General features: G+C 36.0%; 6 protein-coding genes and 1 pseudogene across 6 annotated transcripts; 3 read left to right on the plus strand and 4 right to left on the minus strand.

Moving 5' to 3' along the window:
• The first annotated feature begins 1,792 nt into the window (after window positions 1-1,792).
• Window positions 1,793-3,256, plus strand: LOC108809616 (auxin-responsive protein IAA19). The gene is made up of 3 exons (XM_018581759.2): window positions 1,793-2,293; window positions 2,759-2,852; window positions 2,951-3,256. The coding sequence occupies exons 1-3, from the start codon at window positions 1,891-1,893 to the stop codon at window positions 3,039-3,041; spliced, it is 588 nt and encodes a 195-aa protein (XP_018437261.1). The 5' UTR covers window positions 1,793-1,890; the 3' UTR covers window positions 3,042-3,256.
• A 2,053-nt stretch (window positions 3,257-5,309) lies between these two features.
• Window positions 5,310-7,086, minus strand: LOC108806222 (probable 2-oxoglutarate-dependent dioxygenase AOP1). The gene is made up of 3 exons (XM_018578273.2): window positions 6,646-7,086; window positions 5,883-6,219; window positions 5,310-5,797 (listed from the first exon to the last, which is right to left on the minus strand). Exons 1-3 carry the CDS (start codon window positions 7,026-7,028, stop codon window positions 5,540-5,542), a joined length of 978 nt encoding a protein of 325 aa, XP_018433775.2. The 5' UTR covers window positions 7,029-7,086; the 3' UTR covers window positions 5,310-5,539.
• Window positions 7,087-8,349: 1,263 nt separating this feature from the next.
• Window positions 8,350-10,058, minus strand: LOC130495442 (probable 2-oxoglutarate-dependent dioxygenase AOP1). Its single transcript, XM_056986818.1, has 3 exons — window positions 9,628-10,058; window positions 8,885-9,218; window positions 8,350-8,791 (listed from the first exon to the last, which is right to left on the minus strand). The coding sequence occupies exons 1-3, from the start codon at window positions 10,008-10,010 to the stop codon at window positions 8,534-8,536; spliced, it is 975 nt and encodes a 324-aa protein (XP_056842798.1). The 5' UTR covers window positions 10,011-10,058; the 3' UTR covers window positions 8,350-8,533.
• A 389-nt stretch (window positions 10,059-10,447) lies between these two features.
• Window positions 10,448-11,635, plus strand: LOC130496959 (pentatricopeptide repeat-containing protein At3g16010-like; annotated as a pseudogene).
• A 942-nt stretch (window positions 11,636-12,577) lies between these two features.
• LOC130496665 (uncharacterized) lies at window positions 12,578-15,520 on the plus strand. Its single transcript, XM_056988942.1, has 5 exons — window positions 12,578-12,935; window positions 13,030-13,145; window positions 13,405-13,523; window positions 13,625-14,276; window positions 14,351-15,520. Exons 1-5 carry the CDS (start codon window positions 12,777-12,779, stop codon window positions 15,342-15,344), a joined length of 2,040 nt encoding a protein of 679 aa, XP_056844922.1. The 5' UTR covers window positions 12,578-12,776; the 3' UTR covers window positions 15,345-15,520.
• A 32-nt stretch (window positions 15,521-15,552) lies between these two features.
• LOC130496666 (probable histone H2A variant 3) lies at window positions 15,553-16,539 on the minus strand. The gene is made up of 2 exons (XM_056988943.1): window positions 16,292-16,539; window positions 15,553-16,011 (listed from the first exon to the last, which is right to left on the minus strand). The coding sequence occupies exons 1-2, from the start codon at window positions 16,397-16,399 to the stop codon at window positions 15,715-15,717; spliced, it is 405 nt and encodes a 134-aa protein (XP_056844923.1). The 5' UTR covers window positions 16,400-16,539; the 3' UTR covers window positions 15,553-15,714.
• A 994-nt stretch (window positions 16,540-17,533) lies between these two features.
• On the minus strand, window positions 17,534-20,755 carry LOC108812789 ((6-4)DNA photolyase). Its single transcript, XM_018585141.2, has 14 exons — window positions 20,333-20,755; window positions 20,056-20,127; window positions 19,878-19,958; window positions 19,622-19,801; window positions 19,479-19,550; window positions 19,300-19,386; window positions 19,133-19,231; window positions 18,972-19,055; window positions 18,787-18,873; window positions 18,625-18,696; window positions 18,424-18,537; window positions 18,235-18,322; window positions 18,054-18,149; window positions 17,534-17,886 (listed from the first exon to the last, which is right to left on the minus strand). Exons 1-14 carry the CDS (start codon window positions 20,702-20,704, stop codon window positions 17,711-17,713), a joined length of 1,680 nt encoding a protein of 559 aa, XP_018440643.1. The 5' UTR covers window positions 20,705-20,755; the 3' UTR covers window positions 17,534-17,710.
• Between the last annotated feature and the right edge of the window lie 898 nt (window positions 20,756-21,653).

Raw genomic sequence — 21,653 nt, forward strand, 5'->3', positions numbered from 1 at the left:
TATTAAAAATTCTGACAATAATAACAATAAACAATATTTGCGTTTTTAATGAATATAAGATTTATTAATAAGAAACTTTGGTTACATTATTTAGTTTTGGCTGCTTATCAACGTGGGAACATACTTGTAATATACTTTATATTTGGTCGTCCGTTTAATCAAAATTATACCTCCCTTGTTTTTGTTTGTGTATAAGGGATTTATAACATAATTATGAGTTTTGATTCTTGAGACTTGTTATATTTTAATAAGTAGCCCAAAACATAAGCAAGATAACATTTGATCGTGGATAACGTCAACGTATAAGAAACGTGAGACATGTCACAATCGCTATGAAAGTTTTCCAATCAAAACTCGAGTAGAAGCACAAGAATTTTTAATAATATACTTCTTTTTTCCTATCAAACATATAATATGTCAAGCTTAACAGAACTAATATTCGCTAGTATATAAGATAGATGGGTCAATCCACTTATCACCAATTGATTTTAAGTGTGAAGTTCATCCAGCTTAACATGGTATCAGAGCCCACGATCCACAAAGTCCAACCCGATCCACATCGATCCGTGCCCAAAGCTGGCCCATCGATCTTTGCCCATAAATTCCGAGATTGACGCTCAAAGAGCCATCATCTCGAGGGGGCGTATTAGACACAAAGTGTCCCACATCGGAAGTTGGAACTAATATTCACTAGTATATAAGATAGATGGGTCAATCCACTTAAAACCAATTAGACTGCCTGAAATTTCCAAGTTGAATGTCATAGTTCCAAACTGCAAGTGGTGGAGTTTATAGACCTTTGAAGTAAAAAAATAAAGCATGGCTGTCGACGAAACAAAATACACAAACATTGTGCAGTATGGGCAAATCAAAGCTTTACATACGGTTGAATCACTGTGACTATTATGATAATGAGTTAATGACTATATAAGTACACTTATTAGCTAGATCGGTTAGAAATGTAATGTTTGTTTCTTTTTGAACGAAACGTTTTAGTGTTGTTAATTTCAGTGTAGAAACTAAACCTTTTGCCTTTTATGAAAAAAAGTAAAAAAAAACTTGGATATCCAATGCTAGTTTTAATAAATCGTAGTGCTACCAAATAGTATCATCTTTTTACTCACCGCAGGAACCATTTAAAATAAACTAGAAATGTGGGGATATAGACTTATCACTCTCTTTATGTGATGGTATTTTCATACAATTTCACGTGGCCCAACCTGTGGCTGTTGCTGTTTATCATCAATCAAAGTCTGTAGACAACAATGAACCCACACACATACACACGGTCGATCTTCTCTTCTATGCTCGTGTCCATACATTTATATATATCTCTTACCCCATCATTACTTCATGTGTTGGATTGGGATGTTGAGCGAAAGATAGTTAGCAACAATCCAACAACTCGGGTCTAGCTGATGAGTTTGAACTCATTCGAAACTAGCTAGTTTACTCCCCTCAAAATCATTGGTTTGCGACTAACTTTGGAAATGCGTGTGTATACGCATGCGTGTGTATTCCCGTAATCCAACGGTCAGAGAAAATCGTAAGAAAACTTCACAACCGTGGGATCTGTTCCCTTAACTACATTGTAATGCCGGTCTTTATTGATTTTGTAGAAACTTAAAAAAAAACAGCACCAAACTTATGTCGCTCATGTGACCGACCACCGCATCTTCAGTTGATCTGTCTTTGCCCCCAATTTGTCTCCCCACACAAATTGAGTAAGAAGATTTTAGATATCAAACGACTTTATATGTGCCACTCTCTTATTTGTTTTTCATCCGTTTTATCGTGTGGACCAAGGAAGCAACGAGTATAAAGCACTACGCGGTAGTGTGTGTCAAAATAACGGAGAAGTGTGTGTCAAAATAATAAAAAAGTTAAGAAATGGAGAAAGATGGACTCGAGCTTGAGATAACGGAGCTGAGACTGGGACTCCCGGGGAGAGATTTGACGGAGAAGATTATGAAGAAGAGAGGTTTCATGGAGATGATAATGACTTCTTCTGGAAGTAATAGTGAACAATGTGAAAGTGGCACTGTTTCATCTGGTGTTGACGTGGAGAAGGTTAATGATATGCCGGCTGGGAAAACTCAGGTAGTTGGGTGGCCGCCGGTTTGCTCTTACCGGAGGAAAAACAGCTGCAAGGAAGTTTCCACAACGAAAGTGGGGTTAGGGTATGTGAAAGTGAGCATGGATGGTATACCTTACTTGAGGAAGATGGATCTTGGTTCAAGCCAAGGTTATGATGATTTAGCATTTGCTCTTGACAAGCTCTTCCATGGCATTGGTTAGTAAATTTATTCTCTCCTATTCGACTTGTAGAGTGGTCAGGTCATATGAAAAAAAAAACTAATCGACTGTCTGAGTGTTAAATTAAGAACTAAAGTGTTTTTATACGTAATGCAAGAAATTATATATTAAGAAGGAACACATGTTGGAATGTTTATAACTAGGTATGTTTATGCATGTTTTAGACTTAATAAGAGTGTTGTGATCTCTTCTTACTCATGATGTGAATATCAGATTTAGGTGGTTTAAGTTTAATCCTAGCTAGAAAATTTTGAGTTGAAGCTTTTGATGACCTGATTTAGTCTTAACAGCTAGAGATTTACCCTTCACTTAACTTTTAAATTATTTATTATTTTAGAAGTAATAGTTTTAAAACAAGATATTATACACCAGTAAATTGGACTTCTCTAATTATCACAATATAATCAACACACAATTTATATTTACATATGCATATGTGCAGGAGTGGCCTTGAAGGATGGTGATAACTGCGAATACGTTACCATATACGAAGACAAAGATGGAGACTGGATGCTTGCGGGAGATGTACCTTGGGTGTATGTTCACATTTTTTTGACTTTAGATTATATCTCACTAAAATTTAATATATTTCACAGCTCAAATTCATATGGGTTTGGATATTTTGATTTTGCAGAATGTTCATAGAGTCATGCAAGAGGTTGAGGATTATGAAAAGATCCGACGCTACCGGATTTGGGCTGCAGCCTAGAGGAGTAGACGAGTAATATGACGGCTTGAATAAGATTCAAGGGACTGGTTAATTAATTTAACCTTTAACTTGACCAAGATAATTTAGAACATTTTCCCAACTCATGTTATACAGTACTATCCTGTAAGACAATTTCAAGTTATGGTTTGCATAATTATCTTCAGAAGGACAGCTCTATACACAATACTTGTTTCTTGATTATTGTTAATTAAGACATTACTTTGTTTAAACTCACTGTTATTTTGATCCATATATAGTATATACTATGTTGTAAAGCCTATGTTACGCTTCCGTTTCCATAAGTTACTCAGATTTATAAAAAAAAAGTCATGAAACGAACCCATATAGTACGTTACAAATATGACCTACCTGTGTATTTTGTGAGTTGGTAATGCCATGTGCATTGCAAACCACAAACATCACAAATTCAGCCCATCCCCCTCACAGTGCTACTTTTTGTTGGGGCCCAAACTGATTAGTCCATCTGATTACATTACTGTAATACTTTTGGATTCGTTGTGGTGCAATGCTTTTCACATTGAATAAGTGGAGTAAATGTCTAGCAATCATGGCACTTTAGAAGAGCTTTGAGATGGTTTTAGCGCCTTTATATTGAAGTCACAGTTATACCAATAGTAAAATAGATGCATGTGGTTGCATATTTGGAAATTGAAGGGTTCAATTTGTTAGAAATATAATCAAAATCTCGTCATATTGTTATTTACACTAAGTAAGGAATCCGTACGATATCGCAGGAGAATTTATTTTATAAAATCAAATAAGTTATATATTTAAATAATATTTTTTTTATAAAAATTGTTTAGAACTGATTTAAAAGTCTACTATTTTAATATATTTATTTATATGCTCTGTTTTATGAAAAATAACATCAAATAAATTTTATCATATAAATGTATGTTAACTTATGTTACCATGACCATTTTCATATATACTATTGCTTTAATTTTTTTGAAGAATACTTATAAGAATCAATAATTATTATATTAAACTAACATAATGATTAAATAAAATTAATTAAGATGACAAATTAAGGATTTACCTTTTTAAAAAATAATTAATATCATTTATTGGATCTTTAAATAGTAATTTTTTAAAGTCAATGTAGCACTGAGATACAAATCAGGTAACACAGCATATTTTTTTATGTCTATTGAACATATCTTAGTACATGTTCAACAATAGTTTTCGTGACTCTTCTTACAAGGTTGAATGAAGTAAATTCTTTTATTTAGTCCAAAAAAGTAAATTATTTTACGATGAACATAAAGGAAAGAAACTTGAATTAAATGCATAAAAATTTAAAATAATATTTTTTTTTGATCAAAATTAAAAATAATAATAAATGGCCAAATTTGTGAAGAAAGGTTGTGTACTTGTACTTATAAACGATCGGTGGAATAAAAGCCGAAGCCAAAGTCCATCTTTATATGTTTAAAGATATATTTAAACATATATTAAACATAGTAATATATTGAAAAAATGATAAAGAATTAGAGATAACCCACTAAGCAAAACATGAGATTTTTATATATGTCAAAAAAAGAACATGAGACTCTTTCTCAATCTTCCTTTGCCAAGCCCGAGAGATCAATTTCTTTCTTGGTAAATTACTGTCTAGTTTAAACACATGCTATTTATAAATTTTCAAAAAAAATTGAAGAGTCACATCATTTTAATTTAAAAGTTGTGTTTTCTGAAATAAAGAATCACAACTTTTCAATATAAATTGTCACATTCTTTCAATATAAACAGTTATTTTAAAATAAAAAATACAACTTTTAATTGTTGAAAACACATAACCTTTCAACTTAAATGAAGTTCACAACCTTTGGAATTAATCAGGTTTGCTATTATTAGTAGATAAGTTAGTTACATTTACATAAATTAGTTATTAAACAAAGAGTCATGATCTATCATTTCTAGAGTTGTGTCTTTACAACTAAGAGTTGTGTCTTTATAACTAAGAGTCATGTCTCTTCAACACAATGTTTGATCTCTATATAAAGATCAAACATATTTGTAAAACAGCGTGTGTGTATATACAACAATAAATTAATAAAGTTTAGTTTCTGTAAATACTCTGTTTTCTTCTTATAAAAACAGAGCACGTAATCTACATTCTTTTCCTAATACTGATTATCAGTAAATTGTAATATTGACAATCAGAAGATTGTGATTAGGATAAAATCACCAACACAATTGTCAAACCGAGACATCTGAAAATAAAACATCGCCATATCATTAAAAAAAAAACATCGCCATATCAGTTTCAACATCTAAATCTGTCTATTATCTGATTCCACGATCGAAACAATTATTTTGGGGTTTCTGTAAGTCAAGGTTTTACTACAAGCTCCAGAGCCAACAAGACAAAGTAAGAATAATAACAAACCACCTCAAAAGTAAACGAAACAAACATAGCTAGCTAGTGATCAAATGATACACTCATACACATATGCATAGCTTTATTTATTTGCAGGGAATCAATCTGATTTAGAGAGAGCAGTAAGCCTTGAGAGCAGATAAATCCCTCTTATGGGTATCGGACGTATTGGTGATGTTGAACTTAAAGTAAGCATCATAATTAAAAGGCTTATAGAGACGAGGATGTTCATCATCAACAATCTCCTCAAGTGTATTTACCATCAGTCCTTCTTTGGGAAGCACGAACAGTCCAGCCACGTGCCGATCTTTCTTTCCGGTTATTACCACACGGTGATACGGAGGAAACACCCTACCATTCAGTAGTACCTACAAAGCCCATATAATGATGATGTTGATAGAATAATCAAAAGATGATTTTACATGATTGACACTCAAGGAAGCTTAATCTTACATGAAGTGAAGCTCCGGCCATTACGAGGAAAGAAGAGTCTTGAGATGGCTTAGCTTTGATCCACTCTTCACCATCTTTGGCTCTGATCTCCACGCCATCTACTACGTCATTTTGACAAAGTATTGTAAGGACATGGCTATCGATATGAGGGTTGAGGCCTGGCTGCTCCTCTTCGTTCTCGTCAAGCCCTCTATATTTGATGAGACCAAAGCGTTTCCTCGCTGAGTTAAGGTGCTCCTCGACGAGGTATTTCTCGAGACCGAAACTCTCCATGATCATCGTCCTCACCTTCACGTCTAGTGCTATTAAATTCACCGCGAATGACTGAACGTTATTGCTGCAAGAAAGAGAAAAAATGATACCAAAAAGAAAAATAGAGATACAAAATTTACAGAAGTATAATATATTTCATCTATTTTGTATTAGAGTTTAATTATTTATTTCATCTATTTTGTATATTTTTCTGTTGGGCATAAATTCAACTAGGAGTAATTCCAGATAAAAAGAAAAATAAGGGTATATTGAAACCCATACCCAAAACCCACCTCTTAATTCTAAAACCTAAATTTAGATTAGTTAATCCAAAATGTATAAATACATGTTTTACTCTTTAATAAAATCTTCTTGGTCGTTTTCCTTTTTCGAGAGATATTTTTTTTGTGAAAATAAACTAAAAAGAGATATCAAAGAAATTTCTCAAAATTCAATTAGGAGTAATTACAGATAAAAAGAAAAACAAGGGCATATAGTTAAGAAAGAGAACCTGAAGGTGACGTTGCCTTGAGGCCAAAGCTTGTAGGTTAATTCGTCGACAGTTTGAGGATTCTCTGCGTCACAGCCAATAGCCTCGTATAAAGGTAGAGTCGGATGCTGACCAGCGTATCCTTTGTAGAGTTCGTCAGACTTTATTCTCAGTTTGGTTTCCAGAGGTAAATCGAAAAATTCTTCCGATGCCTCGAACAGTGCCTTCCGTAGCTCCACTGAAGCTCCGTCGAACAAGGCCTCGAAACATCCGTACTCTTCTAGGGCTGTTCGGACTTGGGCTCTCACCGATTCCCACTCTTGAGTTTCCGGTTTGAGGTTTGGAATCGAGAAGTCGATGACCGGAAGGATTAGGTGAGATTGGGTTTTCGAACTTATCGTCATTAGTGTCTTTTAAAAAGAATTAAGAGTGTTGTTTGTGTTTGTGAATATTTTGAAGTCTCGGTAGGTTATTAACTATTATATAGGAGGAGAAAGTGGATGTGTCCACATGATTTTGGTCTTAAACCTCACTATTATAGGTTGGGGTAGCCTAAATTGGATTATTAAATCTTACTCCATCTTAATATATTTGGAATACAAAAGCAAACAAAAATAAAAACAAAAAGATTTCCTGTGCGAGATGGGTTGAAAAAAAGAGAAGCACTATATATGCATGCATATCAGCAAGCTCATGGAGTCATGGTCATCTTGACCTAAGAAAAATTAAAAAAACTATACTAGCATTTCTAAAAATTATCAAATCCAACAACCTACAATTTATGATTAGTAAACTGTTGTGTTTATCAGTTTATGATATATAATATGTAGAACTTAGTTTATCAGGGTGATGATATCATCATTAATTCATAAAACTACTATTTTACATTTAAGTGAAATCAACTCAATTATAAATCGACCAACTTCATATCACATTGATTCCTTGACAATTGGTTCAAGGTTTTTGTCAATGTTTCTTAAAATCTTTTCTAATTACTTTCTATGTAATATTTGGGATATATGCTAAGTAGATGATATGATAAGTATATACTATTGGTTATTTTAGCTATATATATACACATACGTGCAAACAGTATATGCTCATCTATTTGTTTAGATTTACATTGGTAAAAAGAAGAAAGATTTATAACGCCAGACCGGAAATTCTAATATTGTATATCTAGAAGGTGGACCATATTATTTTTAGGCTCTATTAAACATCAATGTTAAATTACCTTAAACTGACAATTAAAAATTAACTCAGAACATTCATGTTGAGATAAATTTTCTTTAAAACATGAAAATTCCATGTCTTAAGTAAACGAACATTGCCCATGTTGAACCTTTTTTTTTAGCTTTCTTCTTCTGATGTAATGTATAAAGAAACTCAATTATGGAGCTCATGCAAATTAGGATTTATTCAGTGCCGTCTTAAAAGATTTTTTTGCCTTAGGCAAAATATAAAATAAAGACCTTTTATAAAAAAAAATCAACTTTTATTTATTTTATTTCTTTAAATTAAAGCAAAAAAATTGTGGTATTCAAAGAAAAAAATGAAAAATGAGTTTTTGTGTGTAAATTAAGTTTTACTAATGAAAAATTATGAATAGTGAAAACTAATTTTTTTGTTTTTTTTTATATTTCAATCAGATTTAGTTAACCATAGACCTTTATTATAATTTCACCAACTAATTGTTAATTTAACAAACAAAAATAAAAATTTTAATTAGTAAAATAATATTAAAAAGCTTGGATCTATAGACCCATGGCAATTGCCGATGTTACCATGGGTTAGAGTCGGCCCTGGATTTATTAGACGCTAACCAGTCAACAAGACCAACTCGATCGAATGAACAAATGCACAGTGATCAAACAAGACATATTTTTTAATTGCAAGGCATCATAAATATTTAAAGGGCACAATAACTCTTGAGACTAGATAGATCTCTCCCCCTGGTACTTGTGTTGGACCTGTTGCTGAAGTTCACGTAAGCCTCAAAATCAAAAGGCTTATAGAGACGAGGATGTTCATCGTCTACTATCTCCTCAGGCGCATTTATGATCAGTCCTTGTCTAGGAGGCGAGAACAGGCAAGCCACATACCGATCTTTCTTTCCGGTTATAACCACTCGGTGAAGCGGAGGAAACACCCCACCATTCAAAAGTAGCTGCAAAAGTACATATTATATACAAGTTAATCACATAATTAAAAAATATTAAATGTTGAAACTTGAGACTCAAGCAAGGTTAATTTTAAGTACATGAAGAGAAGCTCCGGCCATAACAAGGAAAGAAGTATCTTGACACGGCCTAGCTTTGATCCACTCTTCACCATCTTTGGTTTCAATCTCCAAGCCATCTACAACATCGTTCTGGCAAAGTATGCTGAGGAATTGTCTGTCGATATGAGGTTTGAAACCTAGAGTCTCCTCTGTGTTATCGTCAAGTCCTTTGTATTTGAATATTTGAAGGTGGTTCTTTGCTGAGTTAAGATGTTCCTCGATGTATTTCTCGAGCCCGAAACTCTCCATGATCATTGTCCTCACCTTCACATTTAGTTCTATCAACTTCTCTCCAAATGACTGAACATTCTTGCTGAATTTATCGCAAATCTTAATTAATTAGTGCTTTGTAATCGAATTCTTCTGTATTGATATCGCTAAATTACTAAAACTAGTACTATATATAATACAAACGGATACAAAAATATGAATATGTAAATCTCCATGCGAAATATGTTAATTTCTGATAAAGGACTTAAAATTAGAAAGTATTATTTAGTGTACTTTTAAGAGATTGCTTTTTGATTTTTATTATGAAAATAGATATTTTTTTTTTTAATTTTAGATACAACAAAAACTAAAAATACAACAAAAACCAAATACTATAATTTATACTAACCAAATACTAGCCAAATACAAAAAGCCAAATACTATTCTAAGAACTACAAATATTCATGGCCAATTTTTTTCTTAACATGAACATAACTGTATAAGATGGGAACCTGAAAGGGGTGTTGCCTTGAGGCCAAAGCTTGTGAGTCAAGTCATCGACAACCTCAGGACTATCTACACCGTAGAAGCCCATACCTTCGTATAAAGGCATAGTCGGAATCGTCAAGTACCCTTTGTAAATTAATTCGTTTGACTTTGTGCTTAGTTTCGTCTCTAGTGGTAAATTAAAAGCCTCCTCCGTGGCCTTGAAAATAGCTTTCCTTAGCTCCATGGAAGCTCCATCGAACGTGGCCTCGAAACATCCGTACTCTTCAAGGGCTGCTCGGACTTGAGCTCTCACTGAGTCCCACTCGGGAGTTTCTGGTTTGAGATCTCCACTAGAGAAGTCAATGACCGGGAGAGAAAGGGGAGATTGGGCTTTGGAAGTCATCATCAGTACTTTTGGTACTTCCTTTAATTTACTGGTTTACTTCTTTTTATTAAAGGTCTGTCGGCTTAATTAAAGTGTGTATCTATAGTTTCTTAAAATATACTATTAAAAAGATTCTGACCATGTGCGTTTTAGTAAGCTAATAATGGCTTGGTTATTATATTGCAAGAAAAATTGACGTTCTACCTAATCAATGGAGTACAGTCCAGCAGTCCCATTATAATTCACATGTGATGAATCACGGGTCCTGCTAAAATATAGCTAACTAACAGTGTGTTAGGTGAATATAACTATATAATAATGGAGAAAGTTGAAATTCTGTAAGTGCGATTTGTTTAACAAAATAGTGTTAAGATTTTGTTATTACAAGCTCAAGAGTCAACAGACCAACTTGGGCCAAATATATGGAGAGAGTGTTCTTTATGCATCCCCCGTGATCGATGTCACTTCATTGCAACTTACAGAAAAAGGCCAGGCCTAAACGGCCCAAAAGGCCCATTTGAACACCCCAACCGAACCTAGTTTAGCTTTAAGCCGATATTCTGTCTGATTCAGCGAGTCGATTCGATATATAACGCTGGAAGCTGGGAACTGAGATTGGTGTACAACATGTCGTCGGTTCCATCCACAGTAGCGAAGAGATTCGTCACAAGATTCTCAACTATTATACCAAGACGTCACTTTTCTCTGACAAAAACAGGTAAAAATATTCTTCCAGAATATGAGACTGCTGTTGACAGGTTTGGTATTTCGAGAAGGGAGAGGTCAGTGCAGAGGCTGGGTGAGCCCGTTGTAAGGATAATGAAAAACTTCAAAAGGAGGAGAAACTTGAAAGACTTGCTTGATTACGAACATAGAGTGGATGATCGCTTTGTTTGTTCAGTTCTCGACATGGACGTTGACGTGATCGCCAAGATTACATTTTTCAAGTGGGATGGTAGTAGAAGAGGAAACTTTCAACCTAACCACTCCACCTACATGGCCTTTATACATTTCCTTGAAGAAGAGGCTAGGAAGCTCGATAACTCTGATGATGCGACACAGAGTGTATACACCACACTGTTGGGATTATACTTTAAGTTTGTAGAGATTGGTTGAGGTGTCCTCATCTTGTCTTCTTACACAAGTTGATTAACTTTTTGAGGAAAATAGATAGAGTTGAGGTGTTAACCAAGGTACCGCGAGTGTGGAAGTACAGTAATGCGTACGATGCTCTGATTGAGACTCTATTTGAGTCCAATGCACCTGATTCAGAGGTGATGTATCTGTTTGATCAGATGAAGTCAGACGGTACTGTTTCCCCTACTAAATACACTTACTCGGTCCTTATAGATGGATTTTGTAAAAGAAACAGAGTGGACAAGGCTCTGTTGCTTCTTGAGGAGATGGATGAGGGAAGTCTTCCACCTTTTCCGAATGTGTATTGCACCTTCATAACCACTCCTGGAAAGGCAAATGATGATCTATCTAAGGAAGATAAAGAGAATCTCGTAAATGTGATGATCAAACATTTTGGAAAACATGGAAAGCTCAAGGAAGCTGTTGTTGTGGATCTTCTCAAGGACCAAGGAAAAAGTGGTCTTGATGTCAATGAGCTTATGTCAGGAATGGTGAAGGGTGGAAGCTAATTTGCTTCTTACAAAGATGGCTTTGCTAGAGAAAAGTTTGAAACTATGAAGTAATCTGGGATTATGGTATCACTTATAATAACTCTTTTTGGATGTTTCCTACATGCTGGAATGTTTAAGGAGATGATTGATGAATGATGATTTGGCAGAATTTTTTCCGGAAATGTCATGTCAGATTTTGTTTCCTCTTCTGCAGACGTACATACCAGTTCTCATACACTAGAGATCAAACAAAACATGTACTAGAGCTCAAACAAAACATATATATGAAATTTTTCTCTGGCATTACTTAGTTAACATTCTTAGTGGACATTATACATGACTCAATATCAAATCACATGTGGCAACTAAAAAGCTCAATATACAATGTCGGCCGAATATACTCAACATGGACAAGAGTGTCAAGCAGATTATTTTAAAACACTCTCGTGACCATTGAATTAACAATAAAAAATTAAATCATATTCAAAATAAAGTTATATCGTATGTGCTCAACCAAAACAAATAGTTTTTTTTTTATAAAAAACATATAATCAAACAAATATCGGTTATAAATTTATCTTGTTAAAAGATAAGTTTAAATGATAAAATCATCAACGGTTACTTAACAAAAAAAAATCAGTCATCATCTGCATAATATATAATCATTCACCACAAAAATCAAGTTTGCTTTAGGCATTAAAAAATCCTAGAAAATCTTGTACATATATTTGACGTATGACTTGCTCTAATCAATACTCCTTTTTCATCTCACAATTTTAAAAGTTCGAAACAAAAAAAAAACTGTATATATATCACAAGAAGAAACCTAACTCCATTTAAGTGGAAAATATGAAGGAGGAGCGTGTGTCCAAGGTGGCATGTAGCCGTTACACTCCCACAAGCCGTTCCCATGCTTACGTGGCCACGACTTTTTAAATTCTCGTCTCCCACAGCTATTTTAATTATAATAAAAAAATAAGATATGGTCGTCGTGAAATTAACGACAGAAATTAAAATCCGACCGTTGTTTGAGTTCATCTTCTTCTTGCCCGAAACAGAACTAACTCACATTCCCAAAAAAGCTTCCTTTTTTTTTCTTTGTCTACACAAAACCTAGAGAGAAAACAGTTGATCTTGCTCTTCTCTTGGACGACCAAAGATGTTGGGAGATTACGATATAACGGAGGAAGACATGGTCATCGACGAATCTCGAGGCTACCCTTTAGCTTACGCGAAGATCTGTCGCGATTCCGACGCTTCTCCGTACAGAAACGGACCTCCTTTCACCTTCACACCCTACATTCTTCAGCAGAACGAGGTAATTAATTAATCTGATCAGAATCATATATTAGCCAAGATCGAAAAGTTTGATCCTTACATACTTTTTTGTGTGTCTATTGTTTGTCCTGAAGATGTCAAGATGCAGAGAAGCAGATCAGATGTTCCCTGTAATCGATCCAAAAGCAAGACCAACTACAAAACCAAAGATCTTCTTAAGTCTGCTCTGGAAACAACTCAATCATCTTGGGTAAGGGCTCATTCATACACTAACTAGGACCGATCCTAAGCATAGCCTAGTGAAGCATTGGTCTATAACCTTCAAAAAAAATTAGGAAATTATATAATATCTTATATATATATATATAAGATATTATTATATAAACTCTTGCTAAATTGTATAGTTAAGATTTTAAATTATATATATATATATATATATTTAAATATATTATTATATAAACTCTTGCTAAATTGTATAGTTAAGATTTTAAATTTTTTGTGTGTTGTAGAAATGCTGGGTTTGATCCAGCAGTGATACGGATAGATCCATATGGGAATGTTGTCTACTTCCACGCTGATTCAGCTTCTCCTCTCGCTTGGAGTTTTGATCATTGGTTCCCTTGCTCAAGTAACAACACACATCCTCCTCAAGTTTCATCTCTCTCTTTCTCTCTCCACTTTTAGGGTTTCTGATTTGATTAAAAAGATTTTTGAATTTTTTAAATGTAGGAGGAGGATTAACAGTAGCAAGCAACCTAAGGATAGTGCAGTGGCAAGCACGCAAGAACAAGAAGGACAAACTCGAGTTCCTCGTCCCGTGGTGGGATCTCCAAGTCGGCATCTCGGTCAGCCAGTTCCTCTCCATCTTCTCCTCCTCCGCTTCGAGCTCAGATTTCAAGAAGAGAGCGTTTGCCTTCTTGTTCAAGGAAGGCGAAACCGAGGAGCTCAACGGCTCTCAAACCGTCGACTCCCATCGTTTCCCAAACCATTTCGTCGAGTCAAAAGACAAGTTCGGTGTCGCCTCGGCTGCTGTTGTTGTCGTCTCGCCTTATGACCCTTCGTTGGTGCTGAGATCGCTTGATCACAACCGTCAGACACCTGCAGCGAGGAAGGTGAAGAAGGAGACTCCGTACCAAGCCATTGTTGATGCTAGGGACTCGCTGAGACAACGAGAGGAAGTAGTGAGAGTGGAGATGAGGAAGTTGGATGATGAAGTGAATGATTTGAAGAGGAAGAACGGTGAAGAGCAGGTTAGTATTCAGGAGCTGGAGAGCGAGCTGGTTAAGCGGAGGAGAAGAGCTGAGAAGTGCAGGAGAGTGGCGGAAGCTCAGTGCTCTTATAGGAACACGCTCGAGAAGATGATCCGTGATGCTATGCACCAGTAAGAGAGATTCTTGATCTTCTTGTATATGTTTTTAGCTTCAGTGTTCTTTAACTTTTGTTTTTTTTTTGTAGGAGTGTTGTGTATAAGGAGCAGGTGAGGTTGAACCAGGCGGCCAGTGGGGCACTGATGGCGAGATTAGAGGCGCAGAAGGCGATTTGTGATGGTTCAGAGAAGGAGCTTCACAAGAAGTTTAAAGAAAGGGAGGAGCTGGAGAGTCGAGTGAGGCCTGAAGTGGAGAAAGCAAGGAAAAGAACAAGACTCTTGATGAAGGATGAAGATGACTTGTTGTTGCTGGAGGATAGAGATAAGAAGCTGTCTTTGTATCTTCCTGGTACAAGTCAAGATACGTCAATACAAAAGGAGTTGAGAGTATACCTTGAAGAAGAACATTCCGAGGCTAAAACTCAGAAGCATCATGGGGAAATAAAGGAAGTGGAAGAGGAGGAGGAGAAGAATCAAGAGGTGTCTGAGAGATCTCTTGTTAAGTTAGAAGAAGGGAAGAGAAGCAGCAGAAGCTTTAGAGCATTACCTGTATTCAAGGAACCAGAGAGTGAGGAGGAAGATGAGGAAAGCAGGAGAGAGAGAGGGAAAGGGAACGTTGAGAAGTGGCTCCATGTTTTACTGGAAAACAACAGTAAAGCTGAAAGAAGCAAAGAGATTGATGAGATGATAGAGAAACTAGACCACAAGTTCCCTCTACTTGAAAAGGTTAACGAAGAAGAAGAAGAAGAAGAAGAAGATGTGGCTGCTGAGGAGGCCAAGAAGGTGGTGGAAACAAGAGGTGAAAGCAGCAGCTCACGTAGAAGCAGAACGAGTTTTGATTTGAAGAACACACCGGAGAAGAGCGGGAGAGATAAAGTGGTGAAGAGATCAGAGAGTGCTAGAGTTTTCAGAAGGATTCCATCATCACCTTCACTCTTCTTTGGTAGAATGAAAAAGGGAAATGACCTCGTCAGGAAGAAGCCAGTGGTGGTTTCAGGTCAGGACGATGAGAACGAGTATCTCGTTAAGAACAACTTCATCAAGTCATCTTTCCAAACAATCAAACGAGCTGTCAAGTTCTAGACCAATGTATTATGTCTTCATAATATTGCATTTGTTCTATTATTGTGTGATCAAATATTGTTTTTGTGTGTGTATAAAAAGACTTCCCTCATTGTTTTGCTCTCCTTCATGTGTAATAATAACAGCTTGTTGTGTTGTTTTTTCATTAATAGTTATCAAAGTCAAGTCTCTTCTTAGATTGGTCATATCTTATGCAGCTGTTTCCACATGATCAAACACCAAAACACTAATCAGAAACGAGAGAAACAAGTCACACGTGAGTCTTAAACAAACAAACAAACAGACAATCTCCACTAGTATCTTAAAACATAGACCACTATTTAACAAAAAGGAGGTCCAAAAGAGACAGAGTTGATGAGGTAGAGAGGAGCTATTCTTGGCCAGATTTGTTGATGAGGGACTTGTGAATGTGAGGAATGACACCACCACCAGCGATAGTTCCTTTGATGAGAGTATCGAGCTCTTCGTCACCGCGGATAGCGAGCTGCAGATGCCTCGGTGTGATACGCTTCACTTTCAGATCCTTGCTCGCGTTACCAGCGAGCTCCAAGACCTCTGCGGTCAAGTACTCCAAAATAGCGGCTGTGTAAACGGCTGCGGTTGCGCCGACGCGTCCGTGAGCGGTTGACCTTCCTTTCAGCAGTCTGTGGACTCTCCCAACTGGAAACTGCAAAACAAAAGGGACAGAGAAATAGAAACATGTGTTTTTTTGATGCTGATGCTATGGTGACATAAAGATTCAACAGTATTATTAAATACTGCCTAACGTTTCTTCTAGACAGTTCGTCAAAATCTACTGGGAAAAATCTCAGGAACTAGAACAGAGGATGAACTCAACTCCAATCTCTAGACTATTATAATAAATCAACATCAGAATATTCAGAGAGTCTCGCAGATCCGTGACTTATACGTTTCACACATCCAAGAGAAGTAAGAGAGAGAGAGACCTGAAGACCAGCACGAGAAGAGCGAGTAGTGGGTTTCTTCTTGTCTTTGTCCTTGTCGTTACCGCTTGATTTCCCCATTATCGGCCCTTTCGCTCCTTTTCCTGACATTTTCCCCGCCTTTAAAACAGTCACACCAGTGTCTTACACGAAGAGATATAGAGAGAGTGTGTGTCTGTGTCGGAGAGAGAGAGAGAGATCCGGACCGGATAAAATTAAAAGAGAAGTAGACGGACGCCTTTCTCAAGTAAAGTGGATTTATTGACTTTTATATTACTGTCTTAGATAGTCAAATTGACATTTTTATCCCTCAGCCCAGGTCTCACCAAAAGCCCAAAAAAGCCCATATCTTAATGGATAAAATATAACAAATTGGTCTCCCTATTTAGTTTTAAACAGAAACTAGATTAGGACCCGCCCTAAAGGGCGGAAATTGATTTGTCAAATTTCAATTAATAATATATGGTATATATAATATGTGTATATAATATTATATATATTTTGTGTAACATTTATATATATATATATATATATATATACATATTAGACATATATAATTTTATTAAATATATATAGAATTTAATAGTGTTATAATTTGTGTTTGTACTTGTTATTAGTTTGTATTTAATCTTCTTTCATTTTTAGTATAATAATTTGCCTTGTCACACCATTTACCTTTTAACTTATACACATAGTTATGCCATTTTTCAAAAAAACTTATACACATAGTCTCGTAAAATGTAATATATAAAAAAAATATATTTAAAAAATCTACTAACCATATGCCACCATTATTTGGTTGTTTGAACAAAAAAAAAATCATGTTCTTGCATAACTGTGTATGTTGTGATATGATGTAGGTGAAGAGTAAATATATGGAAGTAAAGTTAGTGATACAAACATGAGCTTATGTTGGTCTATGCCACAATTATTTGTTTTTGGAAGATCAATGAGCATAAGCATACACGGTCTTTGTATGCTTACGTTGTAAATGAGTCGGATATTTTTTCTCTATGTCTGGAATGATATGGAACTCGTTGATTTAAGAGTGGTTCAGTTTTATATGATCTAATTATATTAAGAAATTAACCAAAAATATTATAAAAGTGTTACTGGTTAGGTTTAACTAATCTATATTGGTTAAGATTTGGTTTAATTTAAGTTGGTAGGTTACATTGTATAGGAGACATGATATATTCTAGCAACAACTATGAAAGAGTCCAAAATTTAAATGAGAACTTTAAAGAGTAGATAATCCCTAAATTAATAGATTAGAAGTAATCCTTTACAAATAGGATTGCGTTGACTCGTTGACCTTAAATAGAAGAGTATTCACATTAAGCCATACCAGCAGCTACAATTACTTTTTATTATAACACCTATTTCATCAAATCTCATTAGATACTTTAGGTTATCCTACTTTTAGTTGAGTTTTGGTCGTTGATTCCTGATGTTTGACTCTTCATCTTTCTCAAGCTTTCTCCTCAAATCCCTCAGGTCTTCATCACCGATCTCACCACCATTCATCTTCTTGTTCAATGCATATGCTTCACCCATCTTCCTCTTGCACTCCTTACTTGCTGCGTCATGCATAACCACTGCCAACAACAAAATCACAATTGTTTGCAGAAGACTTTCCTTTTAATATGTATACTTAAAACAGTGAAAAGGCAACCATATGATTCGCTACAACTTCACTAAACAGTAAAAGGTTTGATACAGTATATATATATATATATATGTAGATAGAGAAGTGAATACTAACTTGGCTTCGGGTAGTCCTTCCCGACTATGCACTTTGCTTTAGTTTGAACGCTCAACGGCGCTGTCCATGGCTCATATATATACTGCTTTGGCATATCTGAATCAGACCCACTTAGTAGTCGGTGAAAAGCATAAAATGGTAAACAAACTTACCAGAGTAATGGAAAACTAAGTTCAGTTACCTTTCAATACCGGGAGAAAATGCCTAATGTACTTGCCATCAGGATCATACTTCTTTCCAAAAGATACAGGAGAGTATATGCGGTTGTACTATAAACCACCACCAAAGAAACATCGTCTTAGAGAATGTAAAGCATGACTAAAGAAACTTTGGAAACAAAAAGAAAACATCCATATGGTAGAGGCAATGCCTGGTAAAAGAAGGAGGAACATGATAACCACATCCAGTTCCCATTATTAATTGCCCAGTCTGAATCAATCAAAAGCCTCTCGAACACATCACGCCCTTGTTCCCAATGTATGAACTAAACACCAGAAACATCATAATCATGCTTGTCAGTGATATTTTCTGAGAAATGGAGAACTAATACCAGTAGATGCAGCAGCATTACCAGATCCCCACGAGTTAGGAAACAGGCTACACAGTGACGTGCTAGATGGTGCATCCAACCCCATTTCAGAAGCTATAAAAAATTCCAGTGACAGAACGGTTCATGAATGATTCATACATACAAGGAAAGCTAAAAGAATTCACTTAAGACTAAGAATCAAACCTGAACCATGATGGCATCAATCCAAGGGTATCCTGTCTTACCATCCCTCCAAGCAGCCAACATATCAAGATCCTCTTTCCATGGAATCTGAGGTTACATATGGAACAAAAGTGGTCCAAAAAATCATTAAATTAACCTATGAGAAGGAACTTGATAAGAGCATACTCAAGTTGTTATCTGGATACCTGTTTGCAGATTGGGTTTCCCTTCATTCTATCAAAGTTACGAGTTCCAAACGCAGTGGTATAGAAAAATTCTCGCCACAACAACTAGAGAGATAAGCAAATAAACATATAAAACTTTCCGCAGTCAGTCAAGCATACGAAACTGTTAGTCAATGACTGACCTGTCCAAGGAGAGAAACTGGCGGCGATGTACGCTTTTTGACATCCTTGTAAACACGCTGAAGGCATTGATAAAAGTACCTCGAAGAAAGGCATCCAAACTTCTCCAAGGTCAGAAAATAGATGGCAAAGAAAAGGTTAAGTAGACAAACTATCTTTTATAACTCACTTTCAGATAAGGTGACAAAACAGTTGTTGCGGGTTTCAAAAATGCAGATGGATCACCCTTTGGTTTCTCAAAGTTAGCCACCCATGCCTACACTCAAATAAAACACATAGAGGGTTTACTGTCCTATTAACACTGATAAAGAGGAATGTACAAGTATCAATTAGAGGACTTGACCATACCTTATCACTGATTGACTTGTTCAGTCGTTTCAAGGCTTCTGATTCACCACCTCTAAAAGGCGTCCATTCAGCCTACAAACATTTACACAAGCATAAGTCAAACGTTCTTAACCACTCTTATGAAACAAGATCATCTTTTTAACCTGCTCATCGTCACTGTATCCAAGTTCCTCAAGGGTTGGTACTTCCGAAACGCCAAGATTCCCAACATCTCCAACCGGTGGAAGTGAAGAATAAGACATCACAAGTTCAGAACTAGCACATGAAGGCTCCCCGGCTATCTTCAGAAACGACTGGTAACTCAAAGGTGGCTTCCCACCATTCTTACTCGCAAGAAAACAGAGACAATCAATCTTAAAATCTTCCACAGCTACATAAAGGAAAGTCAAAGGAACTTACTTTCTCTATAATGTCGGTGGGATTGAAAAGAGTATGGCTCACTGGAGAGAAAACCTCAACACCAACTGAAGAAGCATACTCCTATACAGACAGAGATAGATGAACATAACTTTTAGCTAAAAAGCAAGATCAAAACTTTTTTCAAAGGCTGTAATGAAACAAATGTTTTATTTATTACCTTGACTCTAAAGTCTAGAGCTTGATAATACGGATCAGTATCATACTCAAAGCAAAGCCTCTTCACCTTCCACTATTATCATATTACAGTATCGGTTTAGATTGCGGTTTAGATTGGTTCAATGTAATGTAATTGGTTAATTTGTTCAGGTTAACTAACAAATTAACCAATTACGTTACATTGAACTAATCTAAACCGATATTCTAATATATCATAACCAAATTTTCAGATATCTCTCCATTGTCTCAAAGTTTCGAACTTTCTCTAACATTATTACCTCTTGCAAGCAACGAAGCATGACCTCACCCGGTTCGCCTCTCAGAACCAGTAGCCTTGAACCGAGTTTCTTCAGACTGGAATCGAGATCCTTGAGGCTCTCCAGCAAGAACCGGATCCGGTTTACTCCCGCGCGCGACGAACCGGGGGAAAACGAAGACGGATCCGGTTCCATGTAATGCGGGTCGATCACGAAAACCGGGTAGATGGATCCGGAGGAGCCGCACTTCGAGGCGTGTTCGAGAGCCGGGTTGTCGTGGACACGGAGACCTTTACGGAACCAAACCAGTGAATTGGATCCGGTAGACATGGTTGTTACGGGGTTGAGACGGTGACTTGACGGTGAACAGACGGAGGAGGATAATCGTCGCATGAAATGGGAAGATTTTCGCGCGTTTTTGAGAAAAAAGGTTCAGGAGAGGGAAGATGGTTAAACGTGCGGTTAACATACGCTCACTTAACTGTGCGTTTGGCTAATATGCGCGCTTTTCGGCGTAAGATAGAGGAAGCGTGTAGGTTATTGTTAACGGTTGTGTTTGTTCCACGTCATTACTACTGAGGGAGAACGTTTCAGTGATGTGTTCAATTTTCAAACGCTAACTCACCCACTGTACTGATGTATTCTAAAACCTAGAGTTTGCAATGTGTTAGGTAGATATTGTTATCTTTTTTTTTGCAAAAAGATATTGTTATCTTTCAAAAACAATTGTTCAAACATTAGAATTTGATATATTCAATGAAAAACTAACTTAATCCAAATTCGAAAATAGATTAGCACTAATTTGACTAATTGATCATCGTCATCTTCTTATTTCTTCTTACGCTGTTTTTGTCTTTTTGCAGGTTGAACATTGGGAAGATGATGTGGGGGTATGACGGTTGGTGAAGGCGGTAAGTTCACCTCATTTTTTTCTCTAGAATGACATATACTCCAAGTTTTCGTCTTTATTGAATATTTGATACATGTATCTAACAAAAAACAGTGTACACGTTATCTAATCAAAGACACATCTAGTTCAGGTTCTCTTTTTCGAACAAGGGCGGGCGGCTACTAGCTTAGAATATAAACGGGAAAATCGCATTTTAAACCCTCAGAGTGTCACATTCTAACACTTTAAACACTGAAGTTTTTTCACTAGCACTTTAAATCTTGAAAGTGTCACTTTTAACATAGCAAACTTCCAACGAAGTTACTTGTTCTTCAAGATAACTAGGTGACCGGTACTGTTCATTTGAGAGTGATGAGGTGTCAGTTTTTCTAATTAATAATAATGAAATAAAAAAAAATCAAAAAAATCAAAAAAATAGAAAAAAAATCACAA

The sequence above is a fragment of the Raphanus sativus genome, chromosome 6, assembly GCF_000801105.2.
Source record: "Raphanus sativus cultivar WK10039 chromosome 6, ASM80110v3, whole genome shotgun sequence".
NCBI lineage: Eukaryota > Viridiplantae > Streptophyta > Magnoliopsida > Brassicales > Brassicaceae > Raphanus > Raphanus sativus.

Coding starts and splice junctions, on each gene's coding strand:
- LOC108809616 (XM_018581759.2), top strand. CDS start 1,891: ATGGAGAAAGATGGACTCGAGCTTGAGATAACGGAGCTGAGACTGGGA. Junction 2,294..2,758: donor CAAGCTCTTCCATGGCATTG/GTTAGTAAATTT, acceptor GCATATGTGCAG/GAGTGGCCTTGAAGGATGGT. Junction 2,853..2,950: donor GCGGGAGATGTACCTTGGGT/GTATGTTCACAT, acceptor TTGATTTTGCAG/AATGTTCATAGAGTCATGCA.
- LOC108806222 (XM_018578273.2), bottom strand. CDS start 7,028: ATGACGATAAGTTCGAAAACCCAATCTCACCTAATCCTTCCGGTCATC. Junction 6,220..6,645: donor CAAGGCAACGTCACCTTCAG/GTTCTCTTTCTT, acceptor TCTTTCTTGCAG/CAATAACGTTCAGTCATTCG. Junction 5,798..5,882: donor TGGCCGGAGCTTCACTTCAT/GTAAGATTAAGC, acceptor TGGGCTTTGTAG/GTACTACTGAATGGTAGGGT.
- LOC130495442 (XM_056986818.1), bottom strand. CDS start 10,010: ATGATGACTTCCAAAGCCCAATCTCCCCTTTCTCTCCCGGTCATTGAC. Junction 9,219..9,627: donor CAAGGCAACACCCCTTTCAG/GTTCCCATCTTA, acceptor CGATAAATTCAG/CAAGAATGTTCAGTCATTTG. Junction 8,792..8,884: donor TGGCCGGAGCTTCTCTTCAT/GTACTTAAAATT, acceptor GTACTTTTGCAG/CTACTTTTGAATGGTGGGGT.
- LOC130496665 (XM_056988942.1), top strand. CDS start 12,777: ATGTTGGGAGATTACGATATAACGGAGGAAGACATGGTCATCGACGAA. Junction 13,146..13,404: donor AAACAACTCAATCATCTTGG/GTAAGGGCTCAT, acceptor TGTGTGTTGTAG/AAATGCTGGGTTTGATCCAG. Junction 14,277..14,350: donor ATCCGTGATGCTATGCACCA/GTAAGAGAGATT, acceptor TTTTTTTTGTAG/GAGTGTTGTGTATAAGGAGC.
- LOC130496666 (XM_056988943.1), bottom strand. CDS start 16,399: ATGTCAGGAAAAGGAGCGAAAGGGCCGATAATGGGGAAATCAAGCGGT. Junction 16,012..16,291: donor CTTCTCGTGCTGGTCTTCAG/GTCTCTCTCTCT, acceptor TTTGTTTTGCAG/TTTCCAGTTGGGAGAGTCCA.
- LOC108812789 (XM_018585141.2), bottom strand. CDS start 20,704: ATGCGACGATTATCCTCCTCCGTCTGTTCACCGTCAAGTCACCGTCTC. Junction 20,128..20,332: donor TGCTTCGTTGCTTGCAAGAG/GTAATAATGTTA, acceptor ATATGATAATAG/TGGAAGGTGAAGAGGCTTTG. Junction 19,802..19,877: donor CCACCGACATTATAGAGAAA/GTAAGTTCCTTT, acceptor CTTGCGAGTAAG/AATGGTGGGAAGCCACCTTT.